The following is a 14,972-nucleotide window of genomic DNA, read 5'->3' on the forward strand; positions in this document are numbered from 1 at the left end:
AAACTGGGGTTTTCACCTGCTAATTCCAAGCAAAGACTGTGGCTCTGAATTTGATCCTTCTGGACAGCTAAAGGGAATTTGTAGTTGCAAGTGCAGCCTGAAAACTGGGCTGCACCCAGATTTAGAGAGGCTGATTGATGTCTGACAGAGTCTGTTATGTCAGTATCTCACAAGCCCAGAAGCAATGGGACCTCCAGTAACCGACAGCAACCATAGCACCAGGCCAACGTGCAGAGCTACCAGACATTTAAATGTTCAAAATGAGTTAAATGTGGGGCACAACGGGCCATTGAAGGCCTGTAGCTGGAAAGCACTTTGAACTCTAGAAATCACTTTTATGTTTGGGGGGGGGGGGTGTTGGGTGTGTGTGCCACACCCAGCCATGCTCAGGGCTGACACTCGACTCTGTACTCAATGATCATTCCTGGCAAGGCTCAGGAAAAAAACAAATGAGATGCTAGGAATAGAACCGAGGTCTGTTCAACAGACCTGGACAAGACAAGAGTTCAACTCTGGGGGCTGGAGAGATAGCATGGAGGTAGGGTGTTTGCCTTGCATGCAGAAGGATGGTGGTTCGAATTCCGGCCATCCCATATGGTCCCCGAGCCTGCCAGGAGCGATTTCTGAACGTAAATCAGGAGTAACCCCTGAAAGCTGCTGGGTGTGACCCAAAAAACAAATAAAAAAACAAAACAAAAAAAAAGAGTTTTACTCTGGCCGTCTTCGAAGCACCTTCTGATCTTGCCTCTTCTTCAGGCTTCTGCTGTCAGTCAGGCAAAGATGAGGAGGAGCTGGAGATAGACTTGTCTCAAGGCCTCTGGGGCAGCAATTAATTGAGGTCAGGAATACTTTCCCTCAGGTAGTTTTCTTTTCAAAGAAGAATCAAAGTCCGAGCAGGGTTACCTGAGAAAGCTCAGGTACTGGGCTGCTCTGTCCAATTAAAATAGGGCCAGAGCCATAGCACAGTGGTAGGGCATTTGCCTTGTACGTGACCAATCTGGGATCAATTCAGGTTTGATCTCTGGCATCCTATATGGTGCCAGCAGTGATTTCTGAGTCAGGAGTAACTTCGTTATGGACACACACACACACACACACACACACACACACACACACACAGGAGTGATTTCTGAGTCAGGAGTAACTTTGTTATGGACACACACACACACACACATACACACACACACAAGAGTGATTTCTGAGTCAGAAGTAACTTCGTTATGGACACACACACACTTCGTTATGGACACACACACACACACACACACACACACACACACACACGAGAAAAAATAAAAAAGAATTGGGCAGCAAGAGGTAGTAGCTGTTCCGATACCTGCCTTTGGGTGGAGGAGGAGTAGTGGAACAGCGGGTGGGGCAGGCCAACCTGGTGTTCGAGCCCCTCTAAGCATGAACCCTGAGCTCAGAACTGGGAGTAAGCCCTGAGCACAAAACAACTACAAAAAGGCACCTTCCTTATCTTCAGTCAGTGCTGGCCTGACCCCTGGGGATGCCTGGCTTCTGGCCTCCTCATCCCCCTGCATAGATGCATAGATGCACCTGCATCTATTTTCCTGGGAAAAGATCCCAGTGCCTTTAGCAACCTTGGAAAGCCTCCAGGCTAATGGGAGAAAGCTTTGCTCCCCCCCCTTTTTTTTTTGAGCTGGGAAGCTATAACTTCATAAAAGTTATAGAGTTATAGAGGAGGCATCTGCGATGTTAATAGTTGTGTAGGCTTCTCTCATAAGTGGCCAGGCCCTCCTTATCACTGGGCCATTCTCCCTTACCAGATGAGGGAGAAACTGGACACTCTGAGTCTGGGCTGTTGCTGCTTGTTCCATGGTAATGGGCTTCCTCAAGCGCTGAAGACTTACTCATGGGGCCCTGAGAAATACTCTGTGTTTAGCTCAATTTTGGGTCACATCTGTGAGGGATAGTACCGCACCAGCTCGCCCTTGCCCCCATCCTCCCCAGATGTCTTTCTAGAAAGATGTCAGTTACACTGGAGACTCATGTTATTTGTCAATTATATCTCAACCTAAAGAATAGAAAGATCAGGACTAAAGAAAAAGCCCATAGAAAAAAGATGGAAATATCATGAAAATGGGGGGGAGAGAGAGAGAGAGAGAGAGAGAGAGAGAGAGAGAGAGAGAGAGAGAGCAGAAAATGTAAGGACATATTGCATGCAACCAACCCTGGTTCGATCCCTGACATCACATATGGTCTCCCGAATGCCACCAGAAATCACCTTGAGCACAGAAGTTGGAGTTACTTCTTTTCACAATCTTTTTCACAATCTTGAGTACTGAACACTGAGTGTGGCCCCAAAACTCAAATAAGGGACCAGAGAAATAGCACAAGCATTAAAGCACTTGTCTGACTAGTGGTCGTGAACACTGAAACTCTGACTTAAATCCGGGCATCAGTTTTGGTTTCCCCAAATACCATCAGGAGTGATCCTTGAGCAAAGAGCCAGGCTTAGCAACTGAGCATCACCAGATGCAGCCAAAAAACAACACCCCCCCAAAAAAAAAAAACTAAAAAAGAATTAAAAATGTATTAAGATATTATTAAGATATATGAGATTATGAAAACCTGAATAACTAGGAATCCAGTTCAGTGAGGTTAGAGGAAAGAATGGATAAACAAAATGTAATATTAATATATCTTATTAAACCATCCTAATGATAGATACCTTACCTAATACAACTAAAGTTTAAGGATGCACATTTAAAATTAGCAAAATTAATATTTGAATAGGCCTTTTTACCTGGCAAGTGAAATTAAGGATTAATCCCATTGGGGTGCCAGAAACACCGCACATTGCATAATGCTGAGCACATAAAAGGTGCTTGATAGATAATTCTTCAATCTTCAGGTTGGTCTTTGATAGAAAGAGCAAGGTCTGAAGACAAAAGTCTTAGAATCACACAGGCCATGGTTGAAATCCTCTGTCCTTTCCTTCTGGTGATCTCATTAGCTGCATGATTTGGAGAAGTTAATCACTCTCACTGAGCCTTGGGTTGCTAAAAGAAGGAATAAAAATGCTACTTAATTTTTGTGAGAGTTTAGTAATCTTCATTTGTGCACGATGACTCCCACACAACCTCGCCCACATTTGGAGTTCATTTCCCTGCTATTTTATTTCTTGTCACTTGATCTATGTCATTATAGTTCTTTTCTTAAGGATCAAGTATTTGTAAGTTAGTGTATTCTTGATATTTCTCTTTCTCTCTCTTTCACTCTCTCTCCTTTTTCTCTTTATTTCAAAGAGACTAACTTGGAGCTGCTTCAGATGTTGGTTTGTGACTAAGTGTGAGGGAAAACAGAAAAAAATACTTCTTTCACAATCTTTTCGGGCACCCTGCCTTGGGCCTTGCTTGAAGAAAATAAAATTAGTCCAGAAGTTGCCAGCCAGAGACTCTGTGGATCTTTTGTTTGGAAAAGCCTCAGAAACTAGTTAAGAGAGCTCAGGGAATCCTTCCCCTGAGAAGATCTGGAATGTCTCATTAAGCATTTGGCAATGACAGGCCATGCCGAGCCCCTAACAAGCCACCATGGCCGGTCGTTGGGGCCTGACAATTGAGTGTGTCACTCGGAGCTGGGAGGATTCAGAGAAGCTGCAGAGGGGACACTGTGGCCAATGCCTGTTGTCACTGTAAGAAGCAAGCTAGAGGAAGCAGAGCTGAATTGGTGGCTTTGTTCTGGGCGACTTGCTGCTGCATATCTAAAGATATGCAGGACATAGAGGACAGCACATGTTTTGGCTTTTGTCTTCCATCTTCTTCCAAACTACTGACAGAAGCCAGCCTACCACGAGAACTAGAAGAATGAAACTAAGCACTGTACAGAAACTTAAATATATTATTGTATATTTAAATATATTGCTTAGAGACCAGAGCAATAGTGCAGCAGTAGAGCGATTGCCTTTCACACGGCTGATCCAGGATGGGCCTCGGTTCGATCCCCGGTGTCCCATAAGGTTCCCCAAGACAGGAGCAATTTCTGAGTACATACTCAGGAGTAACCCCTGAACATCACTAGTTATGGCTCCCCCACCCAAAAACAAACAAACACACAAAAATATATATATTGCTTAATTATCTTAGTATTTCTGTTAGTAATTGTTTTATACATTAGTAATTATATTACTTAAATATAGTACTTCATTTTATTCCTTTCCTCTAGAAATAGAGAGGAAGAAAAAATAATGGGGGGAAGAGGGAGAGTGAAAGAGAGAGAGAGAGGAGAGAGGGGGGAGAGAGAGAGAGAGAGAGAGAGAGAGAGAGAGAGAGAGAGAGAGAGAGAGAGAGAGAGTGAGAGAGAGATTGTTTATTATTGTTGTTGTTGCCCGGGGTCACACCCAGGGTTTTACACACACATAAGGCCTGTGCCTACCACTGAGCCACATTCTTGGCTCCTAAAGTTTACTGCTGTAGGGGTTGGTGATATGGTTCAATGATAGAGACCACTGTCAACCCTGGTTCAATTCCCAATGCTACAAAAAAAGGTTTTTAGGATTTTTTGTTTATTTGTTTTGTTGGGGGGGGGCACACCCAGTGATGCTCAGGGGTTACTCCTGTCTGTATGCTCAGAAATTGCTCTTGACTATGTGCTCAGAAATTGCTCCTGACTCGGGGAACCATATGGAACACCAGAAATCAAACCCAGGTCCACCCTGGGCAGCCACATGCAAGGCAAATGCCATACCACTGTAGTATCACTCCGGCTCCAAGGATTTTTGCCTTAGCAAGGTCATGGAAGTTTTTAAGAATTCTTCAGAGTCCAGGCCACTTTCAAGAACTTCGCTGTTTGGAAAAACATGCTAGGAGAAGCACCCAAGGGTTCTTTTGCTGTCCTTGCGGCCTCAAGGGTTCACATGCAATGACCCCCGTTTACATGTTGCTGCTGGGATTTCTTCAATCCTGCACTGAACAGCAACCTGGGATTTGTTCAGTGGGTTAAAATCCTCTCAAAGTGGAGAGACAAAGAAGAGAGAGACAGGAGGACTGGAGATGATGTGAGAAAGGGAATGAGGGTTAGAATAAGACATCCAGAGACAGGTTATGGTAGCAAGTGACTGGGGAGAAGGGAAAAAAAAAAAAAAAAAACTCGCTCACAAAACCCAGGAGTGACCACACCAGGTTTTCCCAGAGATGAACCAGAGGTGAGGCACTTCCATGCAGCCAGCCCTGATTGGATCCCCAACACCACATACAGTTCCCCCAAGCCTCACTAGGCATTAGCACTGAGCACAGATCCAGGAGTCAGCATACAGCTAAACCAAGTATGGCCCCAAAGCAAAAAAAGGAAATAAAAAGGGTTTTCAATGAGTCGACACACAGAGAATTCTTTGTCCTACCAGAATCAGTAGTGTTCCAGTTTACAGCAAAGAGGGGAGGAAACAGGGCAGCTTTGCCAACTGGTCCAGCACACACACACACACACACACACACACACACACACACACACACACACATACACACACACACACACACACACAAAACATACACATACACACACATATACACACACTGGTCCAGCACACACACACGTGTGTGCGCGCGCACTTCACCAGCCTAGTTCCAATGTTCTTAGAGCCTGCCTTATTCTTTCCTCCCTTTATACCCACAGGTCCAGGTTACATTGAGTCTGGTGAGTTTTTCTCCTTAGTTTTTTTCTTTTTTTTTTTTTTTTTTTTTTTTGGTTTTTTTGGGTCACACCTGGCAGTGCTCAGGGGTTATTCCTGGCTCCAGGCTCAGAAATTGCTCCTGGCAGGCACAGGGGACCATATGGGGCGCCGGGATTCGAACCGATGACCTCCTGCATGAAAGGCAAACGCCTTACCTCCATGCTATCTCTCCGGCCCCCTCCTTAGTTTTTTTCACACTTCTCTTGATACCTATTCCCATTTCTTTACCCCTCTAAAAACACCAATGTGGGTGTCCAGAACAATACAGTGGGTAGGCCACATACCCAGCTGACCTGGGTTTGATTCCCATCACCCATATGGATTCACCAAGCCCTGCCAGGAGGGATCTCAGAGTGCAGAGCAGGAATAAGCCCTGGGTCCAAGCTGGTATGACCTTAAAACAAAAACTAATAACAACAACAACAATTGGAGCAGCTGGTTCTCCCAGACTGAGGTGGTGAGTGGTGTAATGACCTTGAAAGAAACATTTGCTGGAGTCAGAGCAATAGTACAATAGATAGGGTGCTTACCTTGCAGCCAACCAGGATTTGATCCCCAGCAATACTATATGGTTTCTGAGCCCACCAGGAGTGGTTCCTGATAGCAGAACCAGGAGTAAACCCCGAACACTGAAAGGTGTAGCCCAAAAACAAACAAAAAAACAAAGAAGCACCTGCATTTCACAGAAACATTTTCGCCTACCTCTAGGCCAGGCACAATGCCTGCAGAAGTGAGCAGAAGTACTGTCCCTTCCTCTCATGATGCCAGGGATAGGCAGGTCCCTGACCATCTCATTTTACAGTGCAGGGTGACTTATGATGCTTCGCCACAGAATTCCCAACCAAATTTTGTCCTGAAAGTAGGAGGGAAGAACCCATAAAGGTGGGCCCAGAGTTCCTGTCTGATAGGTAACAGCTACACTTAGACTGGAGGCTGGGAAGAAGCTGTCACTGGAGATTCAGAGGCAGAACATTGTCTACAGAGAAACAGCACAACAGGCATAAAATCCTCGGACAGGAAAGAGGAACAAGGAAGCATCTGTGTGAATGGAGCAATGAGAACCAGAGATATTCGCTGTATGAAAGGAAGAAGGAGAGCAGAGTGGATGGTGGGCAGGGGACTGGTTTTGCATGAGGAAGTCCTAAGTCTAATTCCCAGTCTCCCGTGTGGTCCCTGAGTCCACCATGAGTCCCCCTAAGTGAAGAGCCAGGAATAAGCCCTGAGCACCACCAGGTGTGGGCCCCTATAGCTAAAAAAAGAAGAAGGAGGAGGAGGAGGAGGAAGAAGAAGGAGGAGGAAGAAGAAGAAGGAGGAGGAGGAGGAGGAGGAGAAGAAAAGAAGAAGAAGAAGAAGAAGAAGAAGAGGAGGAGGAGGAGGAGAAGAAAAGAAGAAGAAGAAGAGGAGGAGGAGGAGGAGGAAGAAGAAGAAGAAGGAAGAAGAAGAAGAAGGAAGAAGAAGAAGAAGGAAGAAGAAGAAGGAAGAAGAAGAAGAAGAAGGAAGAAGAAGAAGAAGAAGAAGAAGAAGAAGAAGAAGGAGGAGGAAGAAGAAGAAGAAGAAGAAGAAGAAGAAGAAGAAGAAGAAGAAGAAGAAGAAGAAGAAGAAGAAGAAGAAGAAGAAGAAGAAGAAGAAGAAGAAAAGGAAAAAAAAAGAGAGAAAAGGGGCCAAAGCAGTGGCACAAGTCGTAGGGCATCTGCCTTGCAATCACTAACCTAGGATGGACCGTAGTTTGATCCCCCATCATCCCATATGGTCCCCCAAGCCAAGAATGATTTCTGAGCACATAGCCAGGAATAACCCCTGAGAGTCACTGGGTGTGGCCCAAAAAATAAAAAAATAAAATAAAAAAGAGGAAAAGGAAGCAGTGGCTGCTACAGGACTCTTCCAAGTAACACAGCACTGACAGTTCTTTATGCCTGCAGATGCCAGTGAGGTCTAGAATAAGCTCTAAGCATTGCTTGGTGTGCCCCTTTCAAAAAATAAGAAAACCCTACACAAATGAGGAAATAGGCACAGGTATTAAATAATGTATACACAGGCCAGAACGATAACTTATATTGTCCCCCAAGCCTGCCAGGAGTGATTTTTTTTTTCTTTTTTGGTGTTTGGGTCACACTCCGTAAGTGCTCAGGGGTTCCTCCTGGCTCTATGCTCAGAAATCGCTCCTGGAAGGCCCGGGGGACCATATGGGATGTCGGAATTCGAACCAACGACCTTCTGCATGCAAGGCAAACGCCTTACCTCCATGTTATCTCTCCGGCCCCCCAGGAGTGAAGTTTGAGCACAGAGCCAAGAGTAACCCCTGAGCACTGCCAGATATGGCCCAAAAATAGAAAAAAAAAATAGCTTTGCAAGCTCAAGGTCTCAAGTTTGATCCCCAGGGCTGCCCAGAAGGACTAAGTGCAGCACTAAGAACTGTGCTTTCTGGATATACTGGAACCATGACAGAACCCCACACCCCAGTGTGTGTGACTAAAAGCTTCGTCCTCTGTTAAATGCTACAACCAGAATGTATCACAACTAATAGTGCAGATTCCTGGGAGCCACTCAGGAGAACATGTGTGTTAAATTATCTCCTCCCCCATCATCACCGCAACAGCAAAGGAGCGAGAAGTAGGACAGTTTTTAACTCAAATTTTAAATTAAAATGACAATAATAGATAATATCCAACTATTACTATGACAATAGTTAGAAATGATCACTCTGAACAAGAACTGGGTGCTGAAAGGAGGTAAAGTAGATATGCAAGATACCCCTTCAGTAGTAATATTGCAAACCACAGTGTCTAAAAGGAAAAAAGAAAGAAACAGAGTAGAAAAAATGTCTACCATAGAGACAGGCTAGGGAGTGGGGAGGAGGTGTAAGGAGAACAGTGGGAGAAAAACTGGAGATATTGGTGGTGGGAAATGTACACTGGTGAAGGGTTGGGTGTTAGTCATTGTATGACTGAAATTCAATCATGAACAGCTTTGAAACTGTTATAAAAACAGCATGGTATTGGAATAAAAACAGACCCTCAGATCAGTGGAATAGGCTTGAATACTCAGAGAATGTTCCCCAGACATACAATCAACTAATTTTTGATAAAGGAGCAAGAAATCCTAAATGGAGCAAGGAAAGACTCTTCAACAAGTGGTGTTGGCACAACTGGCTAGCCACTTACAAAAAATTGAACTTAGACCCCCATCTAACAAAGGTAAAATGTACAAAGGTAAAATCCAAATGGATTAAAGACCTCGATATCAGACCTGATACCGTATGGTATATAGAACAACACGTAGGTAAAACACTCCATGACATTGAGACTACAGGCATCTTCGAGGAGGAAACTGCACTCTCCAAGCAAGTGAAAGCAGAGATTAACAGTTGGGAATATATTAAGCTGAGAAGCTTCTGCACCTCAAAGGAAATAGTGCCCAGGATACAAGAGCCACCCACTGAGTGGGAGAAACTATTCACCCAATACCCATCAGATAAAGGGCTAATATCCAAAATATACAAGGCACTGACAGAACTTTACAAGAAAAAAAAATCTAATCCCATCAAAAATGGGGAGAAGAAATGGACAGACACTTTGACAAAGAAGAAATACAAACGGCCAAAAGGCACATGAAAAAATGCTCCACATCACTAATCATCAGGGAGATGCAAATCAAAACAATTATGAGGTACCACCTCACACCACAGAGATTGGCACACATCACAAAGATTGAGAACAAGCAGTGCTGGCGGGGATGTGGAGAGAAAGGAACTCTTATCCACTGCTGGTGGGAATGCCATCTAGTCCAACCTTTATGGAAAGCAATATGGAGATTCCTCCAAAAACTGGAAATCGAGCTCCCATACGATCCAGCTATACCACTCCTAGGAATATACCCAAGGAACACAAAAATACAATACAAAAATTCCTTCCTTACACCTATAGTCATTGCAGCACTATTTACCATAGCAAGCCTCTGGAAACAACCAAGATGCCCTTCAACAGATGAATGGCTAAAGAAATTGTGGTACATATACACAATGGAGTATTATGCAGTCATCAGGAGAGATGAAGTCATGAAATTTTCCTATACATGGATGTACATGGAATATATTATGCTGAGTGAAATAAGTCAGAGGGAGAGAGAAAGATGCAGAATGGTCTCACTCATCTGTGGGTCTTAAGAAAAATGAAAGACATTCTTGCAATAATTTTCAGAGACAAAAGAGAGGAGGGCTGGAAGTTACAGCCCACTCCATGAACCTCACCACAAAGAGTGATGAGTTTAGTTAGACAAATAACTACACTGAGAACTATCCTAACAATGAGAATGAATGAGGGAAATAGAAAGCCTGTCTAGAGCAGTGGTCGGCAACCTTTTTTTTCAACTGAGCCAAATCTCGCCAAAACCACGATAGAAAATTATTTTGAGAGTCACACAGGGCGCGCACTGACAGAGGCTAGGAGCAGAGTCCTGACTCCTGGAGCGGCAGCCTGGCACATAGAAGAGCCAAATTAAAAGTGTAAAGAGCCACATGTGGCTCGAGAGCCGAAGGTTGCCGACCACTGGAGAGTACGGGTGGGGGCGGGGGTGGGGAGGAGGGATATTTGGATCATTGGAGATGGGAATGTTGCACTAGTGATGGGGGGGTGTCCTCTTAAATGATGAAACCCAACCACAATCATGTTTGTAACAAAGGTGTTTAAATAAAATATTATTAAAAAAACTATTTCACAACGATCCAATTAAAAATCTATTAAATAAAGAGTCAGAGCAGTGGTGCAAGTAGTAGGGCGTTTGCCTTGCATGTGGCTAACCTAGGATGAACTGCAGTTTGATCCCCCAGTGTTCCATATAGTCCCCCAAGCCAGGAGCAATTTCTGAGCCAGGAGTAACCTCTGAGCGTTACCGGGTGTGCCCCCAAAACCAAAAATATTATAAAATAAAAATAATAACAGAATTTATAATGCATATTAAGGGATAAATGTTTATCTGTCTTTTCTATTGCTATTTGGCTAAAAATTACTGTTTGAAAAGTAGAGGGAAGGGCCAATACTATATAATTATTTCATGATGATGTACAGTAGAGAGTTCTGGGCAGCAGGGGGCGTCCTGGACCCTGGAACCTCTTTGACCTGCTAGCACACTACTGGACACCCTTGTGGAGAAGACCTGGGATATATCCTATTAAGATATGGAGGGCATCAAGACCAAACAGGCATATGAACACTGAGTAGAAATAAAAAATGATCAGACTTAAACACCAAATCCAAAGCCAACTACAACAGAATCGATACCCAATCTACAACAGGCTAGACACAGAAGGGACCACTTGTACTAGCAGCCCCAGGGGCAAAGGAAGGGCGATATGGGATACATGCTGGGAACAGGTGGAGGGAGGACAACATTGGTGGTGGGAATGCCCCTGATTCAATGTCACTATGTACCTGAAATACTACTATGAATGATTTGTAATCCACTTTGGTCAAAATAAAAATTATTATTTAAAAAAAGAAGAAGAAGAAGAAGAAGTGACTTGGTGGGAGGGAAGTTCCTAAATGATTGTTCTGAATCCTCACTTTCCCCTTAGCTAGAAGTTTCAGCTCACTGAGCACCTGAGTGGTTCCTTCTCCTTCAGCCTTTCCTCCACTCTCCATCCCTGTACTCCTATGAGGGTGAATTCCCCCTCAGGATTCTCCTCCCTGGGTTAATGTCCATTCTCAGTGGCTCTGGGGCACTGCCCTAGAAAAAGTCAGTTAGGACCTCTGAGGCACTCAGAGAGGGAAGATTGGACTGTTACTTGCTGAGGTTTGTGGGAATGATTTGTTGTTGTTGCTGTTATTAGGGTTTATATTCAGTGGCATAGAGGTCAGAGGCTGCAGTGGTGCTCAGAGAACCATGAGGTGTGAGGATCAAATTGGGGAGCCCTCCATGCTCAGCCGTTTGAGCTCTTTCATAGCCTCTGAACTTTTAGCTTACATAATGTGCATTATCAATCCTATCTCCATAAAGGGTGTGTGTGTGTGTGTGTGTCCATGACAGGGTTTCTGTTTTTTAGGCTGTTAAAGGATAGGAAAAAATGCAAACTAGGGTCCAAGAAATACAACAGCAAAAAAAAAAAAAAAAAAAAAAAAAAAAGAACTTGCTTTGCACACTCCTGACTAGGATTGCAGCCCTGCTTACTACGTATGATCCTTACTACGTAGGATCATACGTATGATTCCTGCAGCTCTGTCAGGAATGACCACTGAGCACAGAGACAGAAGTAAGCCCTGAGCCCTGCTGGTCATGACTCAAAAGAAAAACAAAAATAAAGTAAATATAGAGGACATTTCCGGAGACCTAGAAAACCTCGTCACAACCCTATTTCCTGTTCACTCTCTCCTCCCCAAGATGAGCATTATCTCAATTCCATCATTCCAGAGCAGTTCTGCCTCGTCCTCAACTACCGAGTTAGAAGCAGACAAGAAATACTGTCTCTGGCTCCTCTTCCTTCCCTTTCTTAGTCTTTTTAGGGCCCTGTTTGGCAATGCTTGAGGGCTGCTGTCAAGTCTATGCTTTGGGACTTCTCCCATCCATGCTCAGAGACCCTGTCAGGGCCATGATTAGCCCTCCTGCCTGTAATGGAGGTACTCAGTCCCTTCAGCTCTCTCCAGCTCAAAATGTTTTATTTTTAATTTTTTGGGGGGGCCACACCCAGCAGTGTTCAAAATAAGTTTAGAGCCACATACTTCACTTTCAACTGAACCACAGACCCCTCAGTTCTCACATTCCAAAATTTCCAAGTAAATAGAGTACAATGAGCTATTAATCACTGAGCACTGACTAGTGTGTCCCCAAAATTTTAAAAATAATTTTTTTCATATCCAAGTGTCTCGCTGATGTCAAATGACCATGGGAAATGGTTTCTTTTACAAAATAGGAAGCAAAAGAACTCCCTCAGAATCAGCTTTATTTTGAGAGGGTAAAGCAATAGCACAGCGGATAGGGCATTTGCCTTGAAGCAGCCAACTGGGATTTGATCCCTGGCATCCTGTATGATCCCCCAAGCCTGCCAAGAGTGATATCTGAGCATAGGATCAGGAGTAATGCCTGAGTACCACCAAGTGTGGCAAAAAAATTAAAAACTCTGCTTCATTTTGACAGCTGGTTATCGTCAGCTATTTAAGAGAACATTCTCTATTCAAGAGGCCCTCCCTTAAAACTTCCTTCCCAACAGGAATTCTTTAGACAATAACTTCTTTTTGAAATTTTCCTGTCACTATTAATTTTTATTCCCCTTTTGTTGAGGAAGAGACTACAAAGTGGTGCTTCAGAGGTTCAAGAGCCTATGAGCTTTTTTCATGCACTGGGTCAGCGCTTCAATATGAGCCCAAGGGTTGCTATGTTGCTCAGGCCCTGAACTTCTGGGGATCCCAGGACACCCTGGGATCTGGGGATTTCAGAGATATACATTACAACAATTGGGACCATGATATACCAGAAGTCGAACCCAAGTTGGACACAAGCTAGGCATAAAGTTGAATAGTTCTTCTATCTCCTGATCTTTAATATTACTTTTAGAAATACCATTGAGGTCAAGAACTGTTAAGTATTTATGCTTCCAGTGTACTCTTCACTTTTGTTTTATAATATATCTGTTATTTTAAGATGAGCCTTTTCAGTTGATTTCTCTTTCTGGTATAATAACATGCATAAAGCTTATTGATTCACAACCAAAAGTGGATTACAGGAGAAAGGTATTGCTAGAAGTTGTTTGCACTCAGGAAAGCCACTTGCTTCCCACCAAATTATTTTATTGCATTTTTGTTATTATCATTTTCATGTTTAGACTTTCATTTTCACTTACTGAGGATAAGAATACTGTCTTGATCTTTGCAAAATGAAATTAATCTTCAGAGAGAGATATCATAATATGAAAAGTGGTTATTAACGGATGTATTTCTCTTTCTGCTTCATAAGGGAGTTATTGTAGACTTTAGATGATGTTTAAAAGTTTTTACAACTTTTCCTAATTGCACTTTTCATTCACAGGGGAGCATTTATCTAAATGTTTGGAAGGATTATTTATCTATGAAGAAGAAGACCCTGGAGTCCCGGGTTTCATTCGGAAAGGAAATGATGCCATCATCGTGGAACAATGGACCGTTATTGAGGTAAAACTGCAATTTTCTGGCAATCCAGCATTACTTTTTTTTTTTTTTTTTTGGTTTTTGGGCCACATCCTGTGAGGCTCAGGGGTTACTCCTGGCTATGCGCTCAGAAGTTGCTCCTGGCTTCTTGGGGGACCATATGGGACGCCGGGGGATCGAACCGCGAACCGCGGTCCGTCCTAGGCTAGCGCAGGCAAGGCAGGCACCTTACCTCCAGCGCCACCGCCCGGCCCCAGCATTACTTTTTTAATCAGATTTACATCTAAAGTAAATTTGTGTTAGTCTCCTAAGCATCACATTCTCATTGCTGGGCGAAGGCAACCCACCTTAGTGCCATATTTAGAATTTCATCACAAATCCACACACCATATTTGCAATAGGATAGTATTACCCAATGTTCAACTCTTTTTTAAGACAAAAATTAATCATTCATGTTTAAATAGCAGTTGATTCACCCAGATTCCACTTTCCTAAATGAAGTACCCATTGAGTCCCTTCACACAATGCCATTCAAACTGGCTCAAGATGAGAAAGAAAAAAAATGTCAATAATGAATGTTTTGGGGGTCAAAGCAATAGTACAGCCAGTAGGGTACATGATCCTAGGTAGCCTAATCAAAAATAGGGGGCCAGAGAGATAGCACAGAAGTAGGATGTTTGCCTTGCATGAGGCTCACTTAGGTTTGTTCCCTGGCATCCTATATGGTCCCCGAAGCCACACACACACACACACACACACACACACACACACACCACCACACCACACCACACCACACCACACCACACCACACCACACACACCACAGTCCTTGCTCTTCTGAGATGACTTTGCAGATGCTGATTCACTCTGACCACCCTTGCAGGGTGACACTGGAGTCCAGGAATGTTGTGTTGTGTGTCTGAGGTCTCACCCACAGGCTCTTTCAGACACAGGCCTTATACCTGCAGTATCCATTTTGGAACCCTGAGGAGCTGGAGCCCAGTAGGTATGGCACCTACCTTCATCCTCAGCATCCTATATGGTACTTAGAGCAAGGCCAGAAATTCTCCCAAAACACAGAGCCAGCAATAAATCCCAAGCACAGTCAGGAGTAGTCCCCAAACAAACCATTCAAAGGTTTGTTGTAAGGAGAGAAGAAAGGAATTTAGA

General features: G+C 43.7%; 2 protein-coding genes across 3 annotated transcripts in view; both read left to right on the forward strand.

The window, feature by feature from the left end:
• SF3B1 (splicing factor 3b subunit 1) overlaps positions 1-14,972 on the forward strand; it is a 350,612-nt gene that overhangs the window by 163,378 nt on the left and 172,262 nt on the right. The window lies entirely within an intron of this gene.
• The window catches only part of RFTN2 (raftlin family member 2), a 67,378-nt gene that overhangs the window by 28,465 nt on the left and 23,941 nt on the right, over positions 1-14,972 (forward strand). For both annotated transcript variants that reach the window (XM_049773256.1, XM_049773257.1), the window contains exon 6: positions 13,706-13,827. In XM_049773256.1, the coding sequence (XP_049629213.1) occupies positions 13,706-13,827 (122 nt within the window). The remainder of the gene's footprint in view (positions 1-13,705; positions 13,828-14,972) is intronic.

The sequence above is a fragment of the Suncus etruscus genome, chromosome 5, assembly GCF_024139225.1.
Source record: "Suncus etruscus isolate mSunEtr1 chromosome 5, mSunEtr1.pri.cur, whole genome shotgun sequence".
NCBI lineage: Eukaryota > Metazoa > Chordata > Mammalia > Eulipotyphla > Soricidae > Suncus > Suncus etruscus.